We start from the raw sequence: 20839 nt of genomic DNA on the forward strand, positions 1-20839 counted from the left end.
AGCTAGTGATTGAGTGGTCATGAAGCCCATTTCTGAAACTTTGATGGAAGGGTGCAGGTAGGAATGGTGGCCTTGTAGGGAATCTTCCATTGCTGCTAAAATTACAGCCTGTTGAAACTGGCAGCACATTGAAACGACATGGTGCTCGTGTCTCATTGTTTTTATTTCCAGTGAAAGGACTCATCTTTCGGCATGTTGCAGTAGCAACTACGGAAAACGGTCTGGCAGCATGCTGCAGCACCCGGCACTTGATCGTAACGGAGGCGGAAGAGGTGGCCATTGCGCTAGCTCCAACTCAATGACAGGTCAAGTTATTGTGACTCCAAGGGACGAGAAAGCACACATATACTGGCCCGAGGATTAGCTACCTTCTGGCATCCCAGTGGCGTATTTTACAGTGAACATTCTTTTCCACCTCAACTATTGCAAGCTTAGGTTCCTAAAAGAAGGAACTATCATAAACAAACTGTGCAACTGTGCTGTCTGTCAGCCAGGCAAGCAGCCAGGATTTTTTTTTTTTTCGGGAAGCATGTTAGTAATCGGAAAACATATGCCAGCGCTTACCCCACAGTCAAGTAGTGACTAGGTAATTGCGATGTTGATTGCAGTATTTCCATTTGGTGGACAGCACCGATGGACTTCGTATAAGGACTAGAGAAAAGATGCTTAGGATTGTAAGCATACACTCAGACTTCAGTTCTCTTGACCTCCCCCCCCCCCCCCCCCCCCTCCCATATTGAAAAAATTTTTGGTTACATGTCTGCTTTCAGCCTGCAGAGGCCGGAAACGTGCTATTGTTCCGAGTGATGTAAACTTATCTTGTAACGTTGCGTTAATATTTCTGTATGCTGATGGAAGTTCTGTAAAGGGACTGTTTCGTATTAATGCCACTCAGCCAATAACTTTTTTTGTTATGCTGCAAACACATACTGCTGCATTGTTGAGAAAAGGGCATTGCAAAAAAAAAGGAAGACGATGTGTGCAAATCATTTGTTACTGCACTTCAAGTCGTGTATTCTGTCGAAAGAACCGTTACACCTGGGAGAGTAAAACGAGAGTAAGAGAAAGCTCCACTGTGGAGCTTCCCACGCTTGGCTGCGAGACGTGCTGAGACACGGTGTGTCTGTGACCGGGTAACAGGTCCGCGATCTGGAGACGAGATAGCGCGTCTAACGTTCGCCCGGCCTGAAGCATTGCGACTCTGACGCATCGAACGACCACGGCCTGACGAGGTGGCCTGGCTCGACGATGGGCGGTCCTGGCCCTCCTGGTCACTCCGGGGCACTGGCACGGAGCCTCCGCTGGCTGCAGCGCCTTCGTCTCGCTCGAGGCTATCGCACACCCCGCTCGCAGCGCCGTTCTGATTCTCTGCGGGCTGCTCCTTGTAGCCGGAAAAGGTCAAGACCGGCATTTCTTCGCACAGGTGTCTCGTGCAGTACACGCGCTTGTGAGCTAGCAGGTTGGCGAGACTCCGGAACAGGTTTCGGCAAACTTTACATTCGTAAACCACGCTGCACTCGTTGTACAGCAGAGCCCGGATCTCGAAGTTTTCCGGGGACATGGACTGCACGATCTCAAGCACGCTTCCTTCTGAAGTGCCAGCCGGCTCGAGCACCAAAAGGTCCGGGTCTGGCTTCACTTCCACTGATCCCTGCGAAAACCCCGCCCTCTGGATGAATTTCGACATACATTTCGCATCGTGCGCATTCGCGCGCAGCATGGCTATTTTGGAGAGAGAGGAAGGCATGTGTTCCTATTGGCCGCCCTGCACTTGCGGAAAGGGAGGAGGGGATGTACGAGGGAAAGAAGAGGGATGGGGTGAGCAGCAGGGGCAGCAGGTAAGGACATGCATGCTATAACTAGGCAAAGCTGTTCCTGTTCACATGTGCGCTAACTTGAAAAGGAAGGATGTGCGAGTCAGTTTTCAAATTCAGTAAGCCCAGACGTGCAGGGTCAACCGCATTCTTCACAAGAGTACCAATTATAAGTATTTCTGCCAAATTACTGCAGCATTTCGTGAATGTGCCAGACTAACATTTTTATTCAAGTGCTAAAAGATATAGATCAATTTAGTGAGATCACACCGAACAAACTCGCCGCAGTGGCTCGGTGGTTAAGGCGCTCGTCTACCGAGCCGGAGTACCCGGGTTCTAACCCGACTCGACGGCCGCGTTTCGATGGAGGCGGAGTGCAAAAGGCGCCCGTGCGCTGTGCGATGTCAGTGCACGTTGAAGATCCCCAGATGGTCGAAATTATTCTGGAGCCCTCCACTACGACACCTCTTCTTTCACTCCCACCTTCCTCCCTTCCCTTACGGCGCGGTTCAGATGTCCACCGAGATATGTAAGACAGATACTGCGCCATTTCCTTTCCTCAAAAACCAATTTACCTAGTCACTAGGCGTTTGCTAGAAGTTGGCTGAAGTGCGACACTTCTAAAGGAAAGCACAAAACAAAAACCAGACCAATGACACTGCACTCTCATCAGTAAGCCATATTGGGCCTTACATGATAGGAACTGGAGCCCAGCCAAAAAGCGGCGGCCTGTGAAAGGCAGCTGAGGGAAATCAATACATGCAAGACATATACCAGGTGGCTTTCTTTTTTGAAGGCCCAAAATTAAAAAAAAAAGGGGTTTTGAGGTTAGATTTCTGCTGATTAGTAATACCAGTGCTGGTGTACGTCAAAAGCAGGCGAATCATGTTAACTAGTAAAGTGATTAACTAAATTCTAATAGGACACGAACTTCAAAGCATGATCAATGATATAGGCAGGCAGAGGAGAACGGTAGGTCAAAAAATTAACATGCAGAAAACCAAAGTAATGTCCAACAGTCTAGCAAGGGAACAACAGTTCGCGATTGGTAGCGAGGTGCTGGAAGTAGTAAGAGAATATGTCTACTTAGGGCAGGTAGTGAGCACTGATCCTGATCATGAGAGGGAAATAATTAGAAGGATAAGAATTGGGTGGAACGCATATGGCAGGATCTCTCAGGTCATGAATGGCAGATTACCAATATCCCTCAAGAGAAAAGTATACAACAGCTGTATCTTACCGGTACTCACCTATTGGGCAGAAACGCGGAGGCTAATGAAGAGGGTTTGTTAAGGACAACGCAGCAGCGAAATATGCAAAGAAAAATACTAGGAGTGACGTCAAGAAATTAGCGGGTGGAGTGGGTGGGGGAACAAACTCTGGTTAATGACGTCCTAGTCGAAATCAAGAGGAAGAAATGGGCTTGGGCAGGGCATGTAATGCGCAGAGGTAAACGCTGGTCCTTAAGTGGATTCCAAGAGAAGGCAAGCGTAGAAGGGGGCTGATGAGGTTATGAAGTTTGCGGGGATACGGTGGCCACAACTGGCAAATGACAGGGTTAATTGGAGAGAGATGGGAGAGACCTTTGCCCTGCAGTGGGTGTAGTCAGGCTGATGATGATGAGTTATTTTTTAAGTTTTACCGACTGGCACCTGACCCCAATTACAGGTTTGTAGCCGGCCGATAGTAATAGCCAGATTCGCTCACTCAAAGTTGGTGAAAAGAGCCATTGCAATCGATGGTTTTCACAACGCACTGGAAAAAAAAAAAGCTGCACCGCGCTATCAAAGGCACCTTTGTCAGCCTGTTCCAACGTTTGGAAGCCGCGGGGTTCCCGAGAGGACTTTTCAATTCGGTGGTTGAATCGCTGCTTCAGGAGAATGAAGGAGCATGTGAAGCTTGACGACGGTGTTACAACTCAACGAAGGAAATTTGAGGTTATGCCGTATATTCACAAGGTAGCTCATAATATTAAGAAAGTAGCTGCAAAACAGCGCATTGACGGGATTTATGACCCCTGCAAGCTTTCTGACTTATCCTCGCGCATCTCAAGAAGCAAGTCAAGAAATCCTGCTTGACGCAGCACGAGAACCTCTTACGACATGGGCCACGCGCATGGTCTATAAGCTCCTGCGAAAAGGTTTGCATTCGCCAAACAGGCTGATGTATCAATGATTCTGCATGAGCTCCACAAGTGCGTGGGTTCTGTTGATGACTGAGCGAATTTTCCTCGCCATTGCAGGGAGTGTGCATGGCTGCTGCCCTCTGTTCAGTAATCTTAGCATTCTTGGCAGAGGTAGGGGCAGAGCAAGGTCGTCCGAAGAACTTTTTCGAGGGAGGTGCACCCGATGACCGGGTATGGGGGAGGCGGTAGGTTAGCACCAAAAAGGAACTATTTGTGGTCTAAACTGCGCGCACGAAACAAAAATTAGAAGCAGCAAATTAGTGCTAGGCTTGGAGAACAAACATTAGAATTTATTAATGAACAAAGAATTGAACTCAATAAGCAAAATCCGATAACTTAATATCGCCTAAGTGGGCTAATCAAGCTGTGTAGTTGTTTTCTACTAGTACATAAATAATGTCCGTAATTCCGAGGGGCGGGGGGGCAACCGACCCCCCCGTCCCCTTCCGGACGCCCATGGGGCAAATAACGCTAAATTTTGGAAGCATACTTCAATATACAAAATTTCGAAAGCGCTCGGGAAGAGAATGACAAGAGAACTGGACGCGTGACAAACGCTACTCGCAACTGTGTTTATTCTGAATCTTTTATACGGTGACAAGCTGCCATGCGCAACGACTACAGCGACAGCAACTAGCAGCGCAACGTAATTGCCAAAGATAAAAATAAAATTCTTGACAACCAACTACTAATCAAAGGATTGATGCCGCGTGTGCATACCACTAGACTGGACACCAAGGAGCGTGTCCGAACCACTAACCTTACTTGCACGTAAACAGCAACTCTTTCTGTAGCAGTGTCACTGAGTTATCGCTGATGCATTTTTCCCACAAGCCAAGATTGAGCGAGACCTCCAATATCTCTCGTTCGTGCTGTTTTTTGCCGCGTCCATCGATAGTAGTTTTGTGCAGTGCATTGGAGCAGCCTGTGCATTTCTTACAATGGAGTGTCTGCCAGAGGAATGTGAGTGCTCCCTGAGGCGGTGCTCCATGAAGAGATCACTAATCAAGCAAAAACTGGCCGGTGTATTATTGCTGTGAAGAAGTCAGCGCCAAAAAGACGGACGAGGGACAGAAGAGAAGACACATTAGACGTTCACGAGCGCTTTTTTTTTTTGGCGCTGACTTCACAACATGTAACACCAACTACCCCAGCAGCTTGCTCTCCTCAACTGCGATGTATTAATGAACGCCCTCAGGGAGCACGCGCAGGAGGAGCCTTTGAATTTCTTACAGTGGATTTCCAGGTTCAAACACCTGCTTGCTGACAAGGAATGTGAGTGCTCCCTGAGGCGGTGCTCCATGAAGAGGTCATTAATCAAGCCAGACCGGCCGGTCTGGCAGGAAGCGCGCGTTTTTGACTGCGAGGCCTAATTTACAGCGACTTCTCGTTCGCTCTAACCGAGTAGAGCTGCCATGGTTGTCCGTTCTGTATGAGAAGCAGTGTCATTGCTTTAATACATATTTCAGTGTAGCCCCAATATCGTTCATAATGAGCGAGCGTCCTTTATAACTGCGGCTGTCACAATTGGGCTCGACTGTATATCACCGTGCAAAAGCTTCGCGACTAGAGGCACAATGTAGGACCCTCCCGGGCTTCAAAAAAAGTATCACAGGACAGGACTGTCCTGTGATACTTTTTACGATTGTGTAAAGAGAATGCTTGTTTGAGCGCTAGCTGTGGTGTGACAGCAAAGAATTTTTCACAGGCATGTGTTGTTTTTTTTCTCTGGTAAAGTCAGACAACCGAAGGTGAATCCCGACTTGCCCAGAGCTTCAGTGAAACTCTGGGGGGTTTGCAGAGCCTCTTCCAAGTGCACACTTCAAAGAAAGCTGGGCCGGGGAACGCTTGCACCCATCCTTGTCCCACCCTATCTTCCTCTTCCCTCCTATTTTCTAAAAGTGCGGAGGGGAACTTCTGTCTTTCTACTCCGCCGCCAACCGAGGCAGGTGGATATGCGGACACCGACGACGATGACGGTGCGGAACTGAGGAAGAGCTGACGCTCTAAAAGGATGGCTGAATGCTGTCGACGGGAGCGGTCCGGCGCTCCTCGAGCATGTGTGCGAGCTGCGCTGGCCCTCCGAGCCCTGAAACACCCTGCTCTGCGCTTCTACCACGCCCCCACTTCGACGAGCAGCGAGTCCGTGAAACGACCAGGCCACATCTGCAGAAGTGCCACTCGTGTAGGGTTTCGTCCCGCGCCTTTGTTTTTCTTTGTTACTGTTGCTATCGTTCTCATCCCCCCTGCAGTCCTGTCCTTTGGCACCTTTCCCGTTTCCGCCCCTCGCTCTACGAAATGAAGGTTCTGTTGAACGACACCGCTGCTCCGTACGTGTGCCTCTCGCTGTGTCGTTTCTCTCCCGTGCCTCATCCTTTCTAGCGGAGATATAGCTGTAGCGTCTGCGCGCCGTTCCTTTCGGTCGCCGTTCTTTACTACGAACACGGGCTGGCCGGGAAAACGCGAGACAGGCAGATTGCTTGAAGGAAGTCGGTGCGTGCGACGCGTGTGGTCGGCAAGCGGGTTCCCGGCCAGAATGTGATACGTCGATTGTGGTGACGGCAGCCGCGAAGATGCGCGGCCTAAGCTCACCGGCAGTCTTGTATACGTTACAGAAAATAAGCAACCGATTGATTACTCCATCTGAAATGTAACTGACTACAGTGGCTAATTGCAGCCCCAGAAAGTTAAGTGAACAATTACAGAGAAGTAATCGATTACTATTACGTTATTTTATTCCAACTTTTAATGCCATAATACAAATTTAATCACAGTACAAAGAACTGCGGCTTACTTGATATTTTGTTTGGGTTAGTTAATAGCGAGTGGAGTGATATTTCGGATTTGATGCCGCTCACATTTTTTCGTGAAGCGATCAGCAGCCCCAATGAACACTCCCTCAATGCACCCGCTGGAGGGAAGGGCGGTATTATCAAGTATGAATACCTTGCACACCAGATCGTAGTTCCGCATTGCTTCAATGCTAGCGTCCAAGTCCTTTATGAAGCGGCGCACATCGTTGTTGCTCTGCGCTTTGTGTAAGTGAGTAAAACTTTATTGTACGAAAGAGCAGAGTGGTGATAAGTAAGCGATGTCCAAACCATGCGGTATCATACCGCACAGGCGCATTCTACGGCCTTGAAGAGTGTTTCGGTGGTCGCTGGCTTTTACTGAAAGACGCGTCAGCTAAGGGAGTAGTCATGAGACCTGGTGGTGAAGGATGCGCTTTGCAGACCCAGATTATGTGATCTAAAGTAGTTCAGTAGAGTTAGTTCTTGGGCTAGTTGGTATACTTGATTTAAGCTCATAGTTTTTCAGCGCAACGGCACACGGCCAAAGAAAGGAAGCAGGAAGAGAAGAAGGACGAACACAGCGCTGACTGTCAACTGTTTATTTAGGGACGCACACACAGCTTAAATACACTCAGACCAGCGCAGGCGCACACCGTGCAAGGTAAACAGGAAAAAACTCGTTTCACATCTTTATCGCATCTTTATCTTTATCGTTTCACTTCTTTGCGATAAAGATGTGAAACGAGTTTTTTCCTGTTTACCTTGCACGGTGTGCGCCTGCGCTGGTCTGAGTGTATTTAAGCTGTGTGTGCGTCCCTAAATAAACAGTTGACAGTCAGCGCTGTGTTCGTCCTTCTTCTCTTCCTGCTTCCTTTTTTGGCCGTGTGCCGTTGCGCTGAAAAACTGAGTTTAAATATAAAGTAGCTTTTTCGCCACAGAAACGGCAGGGGCGGGAGATTTGAGTAAATATGTGCAAGTACACATTTGGGTTGGAGAAGGAGTAGGTCTGAATGAAGTCTTCTCCATGCCACCTGCTGCTCCTTCGAGAGAGAACGGAGCAGCGGAAATTGCATTCGTCCGAGCTTGAAATGAGCGGTGTGGTTGTGGTAGGAGGCTGGGCTTCGTCGGTTGCCTCCAGGTTCCGACCGTCCACTGCTCTGGCGGCTCTAACTCGAGTTTATGCATGGGCGGCCTCTATTCCGGGGTTTCCGGCGTGCGCCGGGACCCATACCCGATCAGTGTCTCGGTAGGTGGATGTTTCGTCAACATTTTCCAGGATATTTTCGGCCGTTATTGAAATGCGGCCTTTGGCAGCCTTGGTGACGGAAGTATTTGGAATCGCTAACGATGGTTGTAGCGCCCGTAAAGGCAATGCCAGCTGCAATTGCGGCTTCAGCGGATTTCGCGTTTTTGGTGAATACCGTAGCTTCCATGACTGGGGTGGCCGGGTCAGTCTCGGCCCCGCAGATGGCGAATCTGTGGGGGCTGTCTTGGTAGTTACTACATCGACGTAGATGACGTCTTGGAGTCTCTGCAAGTGTCGATGCATACCTCTGGCTCGTGCCTACCGCGGTCCCTGTAGGATTGGGGGATTCGTGTTCCACGGTAGAGGTTTTATTCGAATCTCTTTTCAGATATGGCTAGGAACAGGGCCTGGGTGGTCCGCCATAGGTTCCCTTTCGATGCGCAATCAATCCAAGATGATTCTCCCCGCTAGGATGCTGGAAAGTCGAGCCATCTGTGTGGTTAAGTGGGCTTCTTTAAGTTGAGAAAAGGTAATGTATACACCCAGGGCGAGGAATTTTTCGTTGGCTGTGAATTCAGGTAGGCCCAAAGCCATTTTATATGCGTGCCGGATAAGGGTATCAATCTTTCGTTCTACTGCCTTATTGAGATGGAGATAGGGGAAGGCGTTTGCAATTTTGCTGTCGACGCAAGCTTGAAGGAGTTTGTGTAGGTCGTGTTCTTTCATGCCTCGTCTCTTGTTGGCGATACGCTTGATCATGCGCCCCGCCTGATTTACTGACCTTTCGAGTCTCCCCTGAGCTACAGTGTTGCTGGGGATGCTGGAGATGTGGAGTCCTAAGACCCGCATGTTCATCGCTTATTCGATGTTTTTGCCATGAATCTTAATGTCTACTGGGATCCTGTCTTCGGGGTATTTGCTCCGTCGAACGAAGAGAGTTCTCATTTGGGTTAGGCACACTCGAGCCCGTCTCGTCTTGCCTCCTCCTCCACCGTGTCAGCCGTTGTTTGGAGAGCATTTTCTATTTGCCCTTCCGAGTCGCGGTTCATCTAGATGGTAACGTCATCTGCGTAAAGTACGGTGGATGTTTTCAATGGCGTGGAGCCTGTCTGGCAGCTTGATTAAAGCCAGGTTGAAGGTGAAGGCCGACAAGACGGCCCCTTGTGGTGTTCCTCTGTTACCGAACCTGACTGGGTTGGATTTCAGTGGTCAGATGGTGACATCCAGCGTTCTATTTTCTAGGAAGGTTTTAACGCAATTGTGCGACCGTTCGCTTGGGTTGAGTTTGGTTAGCTGTGTTAGGATGGTATTGCGGGATACGTTGTTAAACGCCTTTTTGAGATCGGGTCCTAATATTGCCCTTGTGGTTTTAATGGAGGTGTCGAGTATGTCACGTGATAGCTGAAGCATGATGCAGAATCCTCCGATTTGAGTGTAATGGGTAAGTTTCAGCGCCGTCTGTCAGGACGGGGGAAGGGGGGCTCAAGGGGTCACGCGGAAATCCTCGGAACGAGAACTGCCGCAAAGACGGCGGTGACCCGGTTGTGTTCCGGACATGATCGCGCGCGATGCTTCTCCGCAGCCGGTCCGTTGTCACGAAGAAAACATTTCAGTTAGCACCACAGTTCGCAATCAGGTTCAGGTTCTGAAAGCTGTACTGGTGACTACTTGTTTTTGGAAAGAAGTAACTGATTACCAGTAATCGATGACAAAAAAATAACTGAATTACCTAGGAAGTTACCGTTTGAAAAGTAAACGAATAATCACAAAATAACAAGAAAGCGATTGATTACAAGTAATCAATTACATGTAAAGCGTTACGTACAACTCCGCGCCAGCATCCGCAACACCACGTCGGCCTTGCAGCGCTCCTTGCGACCGGACCTTGCCACTCCGCAGATAAGCCACTGCTTTCTTCCGCTCTCCTCAACTCTTTGTTCGCATAGATTGTCTCTGTGTCTCTTGTACTTTTGTGTTGCTTCGTTCAATCGCGTAACATTGTGTACTTTTGTGCACCTTTTTTTTAAGCCATTAACTGGCATTAACCTTAATTTAGCAACAGCCTGTATTTTGTCATACCTATATAACTTCGCAATCTTTCAGTCGTTCACGCTTAAATGCCTTGACGTTTGGAAATCACGATGTTACTCTCAAGCTCGATGCGTATAGTGTTTTGTTGCTACTTGATTCACAGTAGATTTTTTTTGTTGTCCAATCTGCCGTGTACGCTCCATGCCTTCGGTCAGCGGCTGCTCAGGCGTGACCCTTGTCGCCGGTGTCAATGAAAATGTTTATCGTGGTACAGAGTGAGGAAGAGGATGGTGGTGTCCTTAGTCCGGGACTCCATCGGCGTAAGCTGCTACTCTTGCTCGTTGGATAAGCTGACGCTGATGTCCTTCTTCCGCGCTAGGGTGTGTCGCCTCCCCCCTCCCTTTCTTCCGCACGTGGCTGTAGCAGTGTGCCGCTCCACCTCCTCCGAACTTATGGGGTGATCAGCGGTGCGTAGGTCGGCCTAATTATGGCAGTGTCTATTCTACGAACAGCCAGGAGAATTTCCTGACAAATTCTCCCGGCATTCTCCTCTGACTGGCTACTACGGCGCCGTGCTTAGAATTTTTCGCGCTTTTCAAGCCCCGATTCTTCCTGCATTGTTCGGCTTAGATGTTGCCGGAAGTGCCAGACTGTCCACGCTCTTGCCAGTGATCAGCTAGAACATATGACCGTAGTCCAAATGTTTTTTCTTGCAGCCATTCTTAGCTACTGAGAACTTCGGAGTGCTAAGCGAGATCCACGCGGCTCGACACAGCGGGAAGCAGACGCAGTTTGCAATAGTTTGCACCTGGTGGGCTTAGTAACATCGGCATATGTCTGCAATAAGGAAAAATAACCGAAACGTTAAATGGGGTGATAGTGAGGGTGAGGTAGGGTCATTTAATTTTTCGAAATGAGGGTGAGGAAGAAAAAACGAAAATGAGGGCATTTGCCCACCTCTGCTCGAATGTAATACCTAAAACTATTATACTGCACACACACACAATAAATCGATAGCTAAACCGCACTCCTTCAATAGCGCTTCCGCTAAGGTGAGAATTCCACCATCATCTGCTGTTGCGGTACGGACATTTAAATTTCTAGCCATTCTTCCCATCAGGCTTTCGAATTAATGATATCCGAGTAAACAATCTGCGCAACACTGAAGAGAATTGATATTCTTTTGTGGGCCCAAACGCAAACTGCAAACATTTGCACAGTGATGTCCATGACGAGATATGCTGATATTAGTGTTGATAAAATGTTGTGGAGGGAATACAGGGTGGCTGCGCTTGCGGCAGAGCTACGAGACATTAACTGGGATGTGACAGGGCTTAGCGGAGCAATAACGATTGGTGAAGAACGTGCAGTATTGTGGAGCAGGCATGTTGGCTGCTACAGTGAAATACATCAGAAGGAGGAATAAGATTTTTAATCGAGAAACAGGATTTCGTTAGCACTAAGGTTTTGCTAATAGAAATACAGGAATGAATGTTACAATCCTAAGTGAAAACTGAAGATGGTACATGCTTACGTATAAACTTAAGATCATACAGGCCAGGCGACCAAAATGTTCCTTGACTTGGGAACGACAAAGAAGTATACAAAAACTTGGTATATTTTTTCAGTACGGGCAATTCGACCGGCGAACACCAGAACCGGGAAGAGCAGCCCGCAACACGCGCACTCGGCGGACGAGGTCGATGAAGGCCAGGATCTTGAATTCATCTTCCACTGTTTTTTTACTGATCCCACACAGCTGCTCTGCGGAGCCTCCCACGCTTAGCTGCGCGAAGTGAGAGGCGTGCCGAGACACGGCGTTGGCCCAGTGACCAAGTAACAGGCCCATGATCTGGAGACGAGACAGGGCGTCCGACGTTCGCCCGCAGCTGGCTCGCCACAGTGGCAGGCTCAGCTCCTGACACGAAGCCAGCGGGTGACGGCTGGCCTCGATGCGACGACGTATCCCTTCCTGCGGAGCGACTCTGACGCATCGAACGACCACGGCCTGACGAGGTGGCCTGGCTCGACGATGGGCGGTCCTGGCCCTCCTGGTCACTCCGGAACACTGACACGGAGCCTCCGCTGGCTGCAGCGCCTTCGCCTCGCTCGCGGCTTTCGCACACCCCGCCCGCAGCGTCGTTCCGATTCTTTGGCGGCTGCTCCTTGTAGCCGGAAAAGGTAAAGACCGGCATTTCTTCGCAAAGGTGCCTTGTGCAGTATACGCGCTTGTGAGCCAGCAGGTTGGCGAGACTCCGGAACAGGTTCCGGCAAACTTTACATTCGTAAACCACGTTGCACTCGTTGAACAGTAGGTCTCGGACCTGCTGGTTTCCCTGGGACATGGCCTGCGTGATTTCACGCACGCTTCCTTCTGAAGCGCCGGCCGGCTCGAGCACCGAGTGGTCCGGCTTCATTTCTGCTGATCCCTGCGAAACTCCCGCCCTCTGGATGAATTTCGACACACATATCGCACCGTGAGCATTCGCGCAACATGGCTATTTGGGAGAGAGAGGAAGGCATGGAGGTTAACCAGAAGTGTGTTGCAATTGGCCGCCCTGCACTTGCGGAAAGAGAGGAGAGGATGTACGAGGGAAAGAAAAGAGGGATGGGGTGAGCAGTAGGGACACCAGGTAAGGACAGGCAAAGCTGTTCCTGTTCACATGCGCGCTAACTTCAAAACAAAATAAGGAAGGATGCGTGAAGTTTTCAAATTCAGCAAGCCCAGAGGTGCAGGGTCAACCACATTCTCCACAACAGTACCCATTTTAAATAGTTCTGCCAAATTACTGCAGCATTTCGTGAATGTTTGAGACTTTGACATTTTTATTCTATTACTAAAACATTTAGATCAATATACTGAGATCGCACGGAACAAGCGTTATCCTCCTGCTGGCTCGTTTTCTTGTTCTGCAAGTCACTGGGTGGTTGCTAGAAGTGGGCTGGAGTGCGACCCTTCTAAAGGAAAATACAAAACAAAAACCCGACCAATGACACTACACTCCCACCAGTAAGCCTCATTGGGCCTTACATGATAAAGAACTGGAGCCCAGTCAAAAAGCGGCGGCCTGTGAAAGGCAGCAGAGGGAAAGCAATACATGCAAGACATATACGAGGTGATTGTCTTTGTTTGAAGGCCCAAAGATAAAAAAAAAGGGTTTTTGAGGTCAAGAGAACATTTCTGCTGATTAGTCATACCAGTGCTGGCGGACGTCAATAGCAGGCGAATCATGTTAACTAGTAAAGTGATTAACTAAATTCTGACAGTTATTCTTTAACTATTACCGACAGGCACCTCACTCCTATTAGAGCTTTGTAGCCGGCCGATAGTAATAGCCATATTCACTCATTCTAAGTTGGTGAAAAGAGCCATTGCAATGAATGGTTTTCGCAACGCATGCACAGGAAAAAAAAAAAAAGCTACCACTACGCTATCCAAGGCAGCTTTGACAACCAATTCTACCGTTTGGAAGCCGCGGGGTTCCCCAGAGCACTTTTAAAGTCGGTGGCTGAATCGCTGCTTCAGGGGATAAAGAAGGAGGATGTGAAGCTTGACGACGGTGTTACAACTCAATGACGGAAATTTGAGAATATGCCGTATATTCACAAGGTAGCCCACAACATTAAGAAGGTAGCTTTAAAGCAGCGCATTGACGTTGTTATTTCTTCCCCCTGCAAGCTTTCTTGGTTATCCTCGCGCATCTCCAGAGGCAAGTCAACAAATCTTGTTTGACGCAGCGTGAGAACCTGTTCACGCCATGTGCCACGCGCGCGGTCTATGAGTTCCCGCTTACCTGCGAAAAGGTTTGCATCTGCTAAACAGGCTGATGTATCAATGATCGGCTGCATGAACACCACAAGTCCTTGGGCTGCCTTGATGATTGACCGAATTTGCCTCGCCATTGCAGGAAGTGTGGCTGCTGCCCTCTGTTCGTTAATCTTAGCAGTCTTGGCAGAGGCGCGGGCAAAGAACGCCAAATTCTAGAGGCATACTTCATCAGTATGATTACTTTTGAAAGCGCTCGGAAGCACAAGGAAAAGAGAACTGGACGGGACAAACGCTACTCGCAACTGTGTTTATTCTGAACCTTTTCTCCGGTGACCAGACTGCCAGGGCAGTCTTATACAGCCACTAGCGGCGCAACGTAATCGCCGTAGATAAAAAATAAAATTATGGACAACCAACATCTAATGAAAGGATTGATGCCACGTGTGCGCACCACTAGACAGGACACTAAGGAGCATGTCCGAATCACTAACCTTACTTGCACGTAAAGAGCAATTCTTTCTGCAGCATTGCCACAGAGGTATCGCTGACGCACTTTTGAGGCGAAATCCTTTAATGCCTCATCGTTGTCGACAGAAGGCTGTCAGCAGAAGCTTGTCAGCAGAGGTGTCACGGTTTTGAGTGGTGTCCACCGAGATACATGAGACATTTACTGCGTAATTTCCTTTCCTCAAATACAATTTTCATTTTCTTTGTTACGGCCCTTCTTTCTCTTTTTGTCTTTCACTCCCACTTCCTCCCTTCCAGTACTGTGTGGTTCAGGTGTCCACCGAGATGACAGAGAATTACTGCGCCATTTCCTTTCCTCAAAAAGCGTTGCGTTCAAAGGGCAAGGCATCGCGCCGAACGGGTGGTGGCGTTCCGTGGACTCCCTGGCAACGCTACAAAACGCTGTCGCGTTCCACTCCTAAAGGCGAAGCTTAAGCGTCATTAATTAGCCGTCGATAAGTATTTAGTGATTAATAAGTAATTAGTCATTAATAAGTAATTTGTCATTGCTTAGTAATTAGTCATTGATTATGTGTGACGTCATCCAGTGGTGACGTCACCAGTGCCACAGAGGCAGTCAAAGTGGTGCGGAGAACGCTTTCGCCTCTACGCACTTTAGACAGTGAAAGTGCCCCCTGGATTTTTCACAGAAGACAAGATTGAGCGGTTTCCAGTATCTCTCGTTCGAGCTGTTTTTTGCCACGTCCTTCGATAGTAGTTATGTGCAGTGCAGGGGAGTGCCTGCGAGGTCTGAACCACTGCCTGTTCCGAAGGATCGTGAGTGCTCCCTGAGGCATTAATTAATAAACCTAGACCAGCCGGCGTATTAATGAACGGGAAGCCTCGGAACGGGAAGCCTATTAATGATATGGGAAGTCTCGCTCAATCGGGGCTTGTATGAAAAATGCGTCAGCGATAACTCAGTGTCATTGCTACAGAAAAAGTTGCTGTTTACGTGCAAGTAAGGTTAGTGGTTCGGACATGCTCCTTAGTGTGCTGTTTAGGGGTATGGACACGTGTCATCAATTCTTTGATTAGATGTTGGTTGTATAGAATTTTAATTTTTTCTTCGGCCATTACGCTGCGTTATTCGTTGTTGTATCAGACTGCGCCGGCAGTCTAGTCACCGGAGAAAAGGTTCAGAATAGACACAGTTGCGAGTAGCGTTTCTCGCGTCCAGTTCTCCTGTCCTTGTGTTTCCGAGCGCTTTCAAAATTTAGGATGCTATATCAACTAGCCCAGCAGACAACTTTGTTAATTCATTGGTATGCACGGCGATAATTGTATCAGTACAACTACAGTGCGCTTGCTGGAAAAAGAATTTGCCTTCTTAGGTCGCCAGCGATAGATACGCTGCTTATCTTACCTTTGTTATTCCGCAATGTGGTGATGGTTGTGCCGCGCATGGCCATGCTAGCCTAGTTGAGAGGTTGCTGCTTTCATTAAAGGACGGTTGCTAGTCCAGTCGTCGTGGTGTACGCCTCTCTTCTAGTCGCCGTCCTTTTTGACTGGTTCTCCTTTTCATCATGTACCAACTGGCCCAGGGTTCCACTCTTTCAGTTTTTAGAATTTTGAAAACGGGTTGACCCTCGCCACTCTTGCTCCACTAATTGTGGTCATTTCTCGCGCCGTTCGAAAACAACGCGCTTGCGGGAGGGCAGAGGGACGTCAATCAAATAGCAACACTCTGGGACGCACGAACAACGTGGCACACACTGCCCTCCCGTGCAGCGAAGTGGCGAGGAGCGGGGAGCACTGCAGCTCGGGCCAGGCTGTGATTGTCGCGTGGTGAGTGCGTCACCGAGTGTCGCGATTTGACTGACGTCGGTCTGGGCACTCCAGCAGTCGCACGGCTTTCGTAGTTGAGCCACCGCGGCGAGGATAATCGCGTTTCCGAAATTCTAAAAACTGACATGGCTATTACTAACGGCAGGCTGCAAATCTCTAATTGCAATCAGGTGCCCATCAGTAATAGTTAAAAAGTTAACTATCCGAATACAGTTAATCAGTTTACTAGCTGACATGGTTCGCCTGTTTTCGGGATACCTCCAACACTAGTAACGTGGCGCTAAAGCTTCTCTTTACCTCAGAAGCACTATTTTTATTTTACATTTCGGCCTTCTAAAAAAAAAAAAAACCCCGGTATATTGTCGTACAATTATGTTAAAAATGCATAATGAAGTGCATGCACATTGGTGTCGTTTAGTAAACTCTGTATGCGTACTATGTTCCCACCAGACTGGAAAAAAAAGCGTACAAGGGAAGCATAGTTCCCATGTTTTGAGAGACTCAAATCGTCTTTTTTAAACAGGAACAAACAGGAACCGAACCTTCGACCTCCGCATTTCACGTGGCATGCTCCGCTGAGCTACAGCAGGGGTCTGCCTCGGCTACCACTTCCTGAGATGTCCTCATAAAGGGTGGCTTAAAATGGTTTGGTTTATAGGGGTTTAACGTCCCAAAGCGACTCAGACTATGAGGGACGCCGTATTGAAAGGCTCTGGAAATTTCGACCACCTGCGGGTCTTTACCTTGCACTGACATCACACAGTACACGGGCCTCTAGAATTTCGCCTCCACCGAAATTTGACCGCCACAGCCGGGATCGAACCTGCGTCCTTCGGGTATATTGCCGAGCGCCAAAACCACTTAGCCACCGCTGCGGCTTGGCTTAAAATGGAGTGCGGTCCCCAGGATCACATGCATCCACGGTGGCCGCATATGGGAACATCCTTTTTTAAACCCCAAGTGACAAGTGGAAACTCATCGAGGGTCTGGAAAGAGGCACATATGTAAAAACCCTATAATTGTATACTTGTAGCATTAGTGGGCCCGTGCACTAGTCTGAAAAGCGGCAGATATGTAAAAACTCTGTAATTGTATACTTGTACATTAGTGGGCCCGTACACTAGTCTGAAAAGCGGCAGGTATGTAAAAACCCTGTAATTGTATACTTGCAGCCTTAGTGGGCCCGTGCACTAGTCTGAAAAGCGGCAGATATGTAAAAACTCTGTAATTGTATACTTGTAGCATTAGTGGGCCCGTGCACTAGTCTGAAAAGCGGCAGATATGTAAAAACCCTGTAATTGTATACTTGTAGCATTAATAGGCCCGTGTACCAGTTTTCAGTGTAGTTATAAAACGCGTGCATTGAGTAGAGTAATGACTCTTCAGCGTTCATTCCGCGTACAAGTCCTCGAAACCGAGCCGACATTTAAAAGATAATTTTTAAAAACTCCCATCTCTCCGCCTCACCGGCACATTCGGTGCCGGTACCGTGCGAGAATTCTTCCCTTCAACTTCGCAAGGCACATCACATCAGAAGTGAGAGGCTCTCATTGCTTCGTCAAAAAAATTATAGGTAATGCTTTGCAAGAGCAAGGTTAGAACGTGCTAGCAAGCAGCTGACAACACTAACAACTGCTTGGCTATTTTTCAAGGCAAGGGCTGGTACAGTGTTCTAGAGGGCGTTGTAGTGGCAAAAGTGCGCTCTTCCCGCGAGGCTGTAGAAGCGGTTGCCGAAGCGCGGCGCTGGCGTAGACTCCTGGAGCAGAAATCAGCGCACCGTCGGTAAGTGCGGCGCGCCGCTACGAGGGGCCGACCGGACAGTCGTGCTGTTTGTTGTGGCGTTATCACATAAGTATCCCATTTTTTGAAGCGAAAGCTTCCCTACGGGACCTCGGGCTTCGATCGCGGACCGTGCAAATTTGACCTTCAGCTGAGTTAGAGGTCAAACCACAGTAGAGCCATGGTGCATAGCCGGGTGCTACACCAAGGTGGTCTATAGGCTTAGAGGTCAGACCAAGGTTGAGGTTGGCCCACCCCAATCTCAGGGTCAAAGTCAAAGTTGGACATATGAGTGGTCACTGGAGTGACGCCATGATGTGACGTCACGTACCAGCCACCTGTGCTGCTTGGTGGCTATATTGTCATGTGTGTTATTTGTGATTTTCCACTCAACGTGATCTTCAGCCAGCGGGGTGCCGATCGCCGGCAAAGAAGGAGAAGTGCGGAGGGAATGGCTCGTGAGCCCGGCCGCGACCGCTTGGACTGTCTCTGGCGCCTGCTCTCCTGTGGGCCTGGTCCTCCAGTGTCCCCGCGACTCGCTTCGTTTGAACGACCCGTGACAATATGAGCGCGCCGCTGTCGTGTCTCGCGGCAGTTGGCAATGGACGAAGAGCCGGAGCACCCAGCCGTTGTCGCTCAGCGGTTCGCTAGGCTTAAGCGGCAACCAGAAGCCGAGAAGAGGAAGGGTGCAGCAGAGACTGACGAGGAGCGTACACAACGTTTTGAAGCTTTCGCTTACACACCAGGCTTAAGCCAAGTTAAATTTATCAGCAATTTTTTTTGTAATGCGTCACCGCTCGGCTGCCAGTGGAGATGCACGTAACGAATGGATAACTATTTTTAACCTTTCAAAGGGAAATCAGTTGCTGTGTGTTTCAGCGAAGCCGCCAACGGGAGGCGACCTGGAAAATTGCCCGGCGCTCCTTTCTGTCCCTGGAGGACTTGATTTTGTTCGCTCACAAGCACCTAATCATCTTAATCTTAGCGTTGCGTTGTGCGAAACGAATATATCGCTGTGTCACTGCCGCAGTTTGTTCTTTTTATTTTGTTTCGAAGAGGAACAATGCCCATAATTAACTGCCCCTTCTGGGTACGCCACCTCCGTAGGATATCCTGGGCAGCCCGTGGTATGGTAACACAATAACCTAAAACTTTTGGCGACAAGTTTGTTCCATTTAAAAAAGGCAACTGCCAATATTGTTTTTTCTGGGTGTTTTCTTTCATTCTTTTTTCAAGAAGATCAGGTGGAATATATCTTCGAGACGAAATAGGATAGCGCTTGAAGCAGCGCAACCGCTTAATCGAGTTGATTTGCTGGAAGGCTAAAGGCGTTGCTCGGCAGATGGGAATACCCTTGGAAAACTTCAAAACATCTCCTGGATAGGCCCAAAATTTCATGAAAAGAAAAGTCTTCTCACTGCTGCGAAACACTTCGATACGACAGAAGCTGCCTGGAGACTTCGAAGCAAAGCTGCTGGAATTTCAGTGCTACATCATCAACCTGCGTTGTTCGTCAAATATGCCACTGGAGCATATTGGAAACGCTAACCAGGCTGCCGTGTATCTGGAAATGCCGATGGCCACGACTGTGCACAGTGTAGGTGCCCCAGAAGTCCGCATTAGGACCACTAGGAATGAAGAAACCAGATTGACGGTGATGCTGGCTTGCCTAGCAGATGGCTACAAGCTGCCGCCGTACATAATTTTTCGGCGCAAGACGGTACCGAAGGAGATGGTCCCGAAAAATGTGATCATCCGCTGCCAGGAGAAGGGGTGAATGGATTCATCGCTGGTGCTTGATTGGATCAAAACCGTGTGGGGCCGTCGGCCAGGCGCGCTTCTTTACCCTGCGCCAATCCTGGTGTTGGATTCGTTTCGCGGACACCTGACCCCTGAGGTGAAGAAGAAGCTGGGGGACACAAAAAACCACCTTGTCGTTATTCCCGGGGGGATGACATGTGTGCTGCAGCCACTGGACGTCTGCCTTAATGAACCGTTTAAGGACAGGGTGCGGAAATTGTACACCGATGGGATCCGGGCGGATCAAGCCCTGTTGCCCTAGGGAAGAATCAAGCGACCGTGCGCATCTCAGATCACCGAGTGGGTGTCTTCCGCTGGGTACAGTCTGCCTCAAGACATGGTCGTTAGGCCATTCTAGAAGTGTTCCCTATCGAATGACCTTGACTGCACCGAGGATGACATCGTCTGAAAGGTCGAGAGCGAGAAGGAGGACTGTGTGTCCGGGAACCCTGCTTCCGAAAACGATGATTACTGAATGATTTTTAAAAGGCCAGTGTTGGCCAAGATGACCATTAAAGGTAGTTTCCTTTTTGGCATTAGTTGGTCTCGCGTTACAATCGTGGTTTTGTTTCTTCCCACTGGGCAGCATGTAAAGTCGCCCTTCGCGTTACATTCGTGTCGCGTTACATTCGAGTAAATATGGTACATCCCCTCTCCATCTATTTCCATCATTGCGAGCTTGCTATAGATGCCCTGCGACATTAGACAGTAGTCAATGGTTGTCTGCCTGTTACGGAATTCCCACGTGATTTGACCCTCACATTTACTTTCTCTATTGGCAATAACTAGGTTGTGCCGCTCACAGAAGTCTAGCATTAATTTCCGGTTACAATCTGTGTGTCCGTCCAGGTCCTTGATGTGGTCATTCATGTCACCCAGGAGAATAATGCTGTCCCTAAATAAACTACCCCTAGCCATGTCCTTTCACCGGCAATTGTACCTGATACCCAGACATGTTCTTTGCAAGTTGATTTTATTCTTTGCCAATTTGTTCCTTGATGTATCAGCATACCTACCCTCCTCCCTTCTTCTTCGTTGTCGTTCTGTTGCACCCTTCCCAGACATAGCCATCGGCTAACGGCGGATCTTCTAGATCACTGAGATGTGCCTCGCATAGCGCGTACACAC

General features: G+C 48.9%; 1 protein-coding gene across 3 annotated transcripts in view; it reads right to left on the minus strand.

Annotated features, from left to right (window-relative positions):
- Positions 1-757: 757 nt before the first annotated feature.
- LOC149354717 (uncharacterized) overlaps positions 758-20839 on the minus strand; it is a 371296-nt gene continuing 351214 nt past the window's right edge. For all 3 annotated transcript variants that reach the window (XM_089577543.1, XM_089577544.1, XM_089577545.1), the window contains one exon: positions 758-1651. In XM_089577543.1, coding sequence (XP_089433669.1) covers positions 1004-1651 — 648 coding nt within the window. In that variant the 3' untranslated portion in view covers positions 758-1003. The remainder of the gene's footprint in view (positions 1652-20839) is intronic.

The sequence above is a fragment of the Amblyomma mixtum genome, chromosome 3, assembly GCF_055824585.1.
Source record: "Amblyomma mixtum isolate Tamu chromosome 3, ASM5582458v1, whole genome shotgun sequence".
NCBI classification, from domain to species: domain Eukaryota; kingdom Metazoa; phylum Arthropoda; class Arachnida; order Ixodida; family Ixodidae; genus Amblyomma; species Amblyomma mixtum.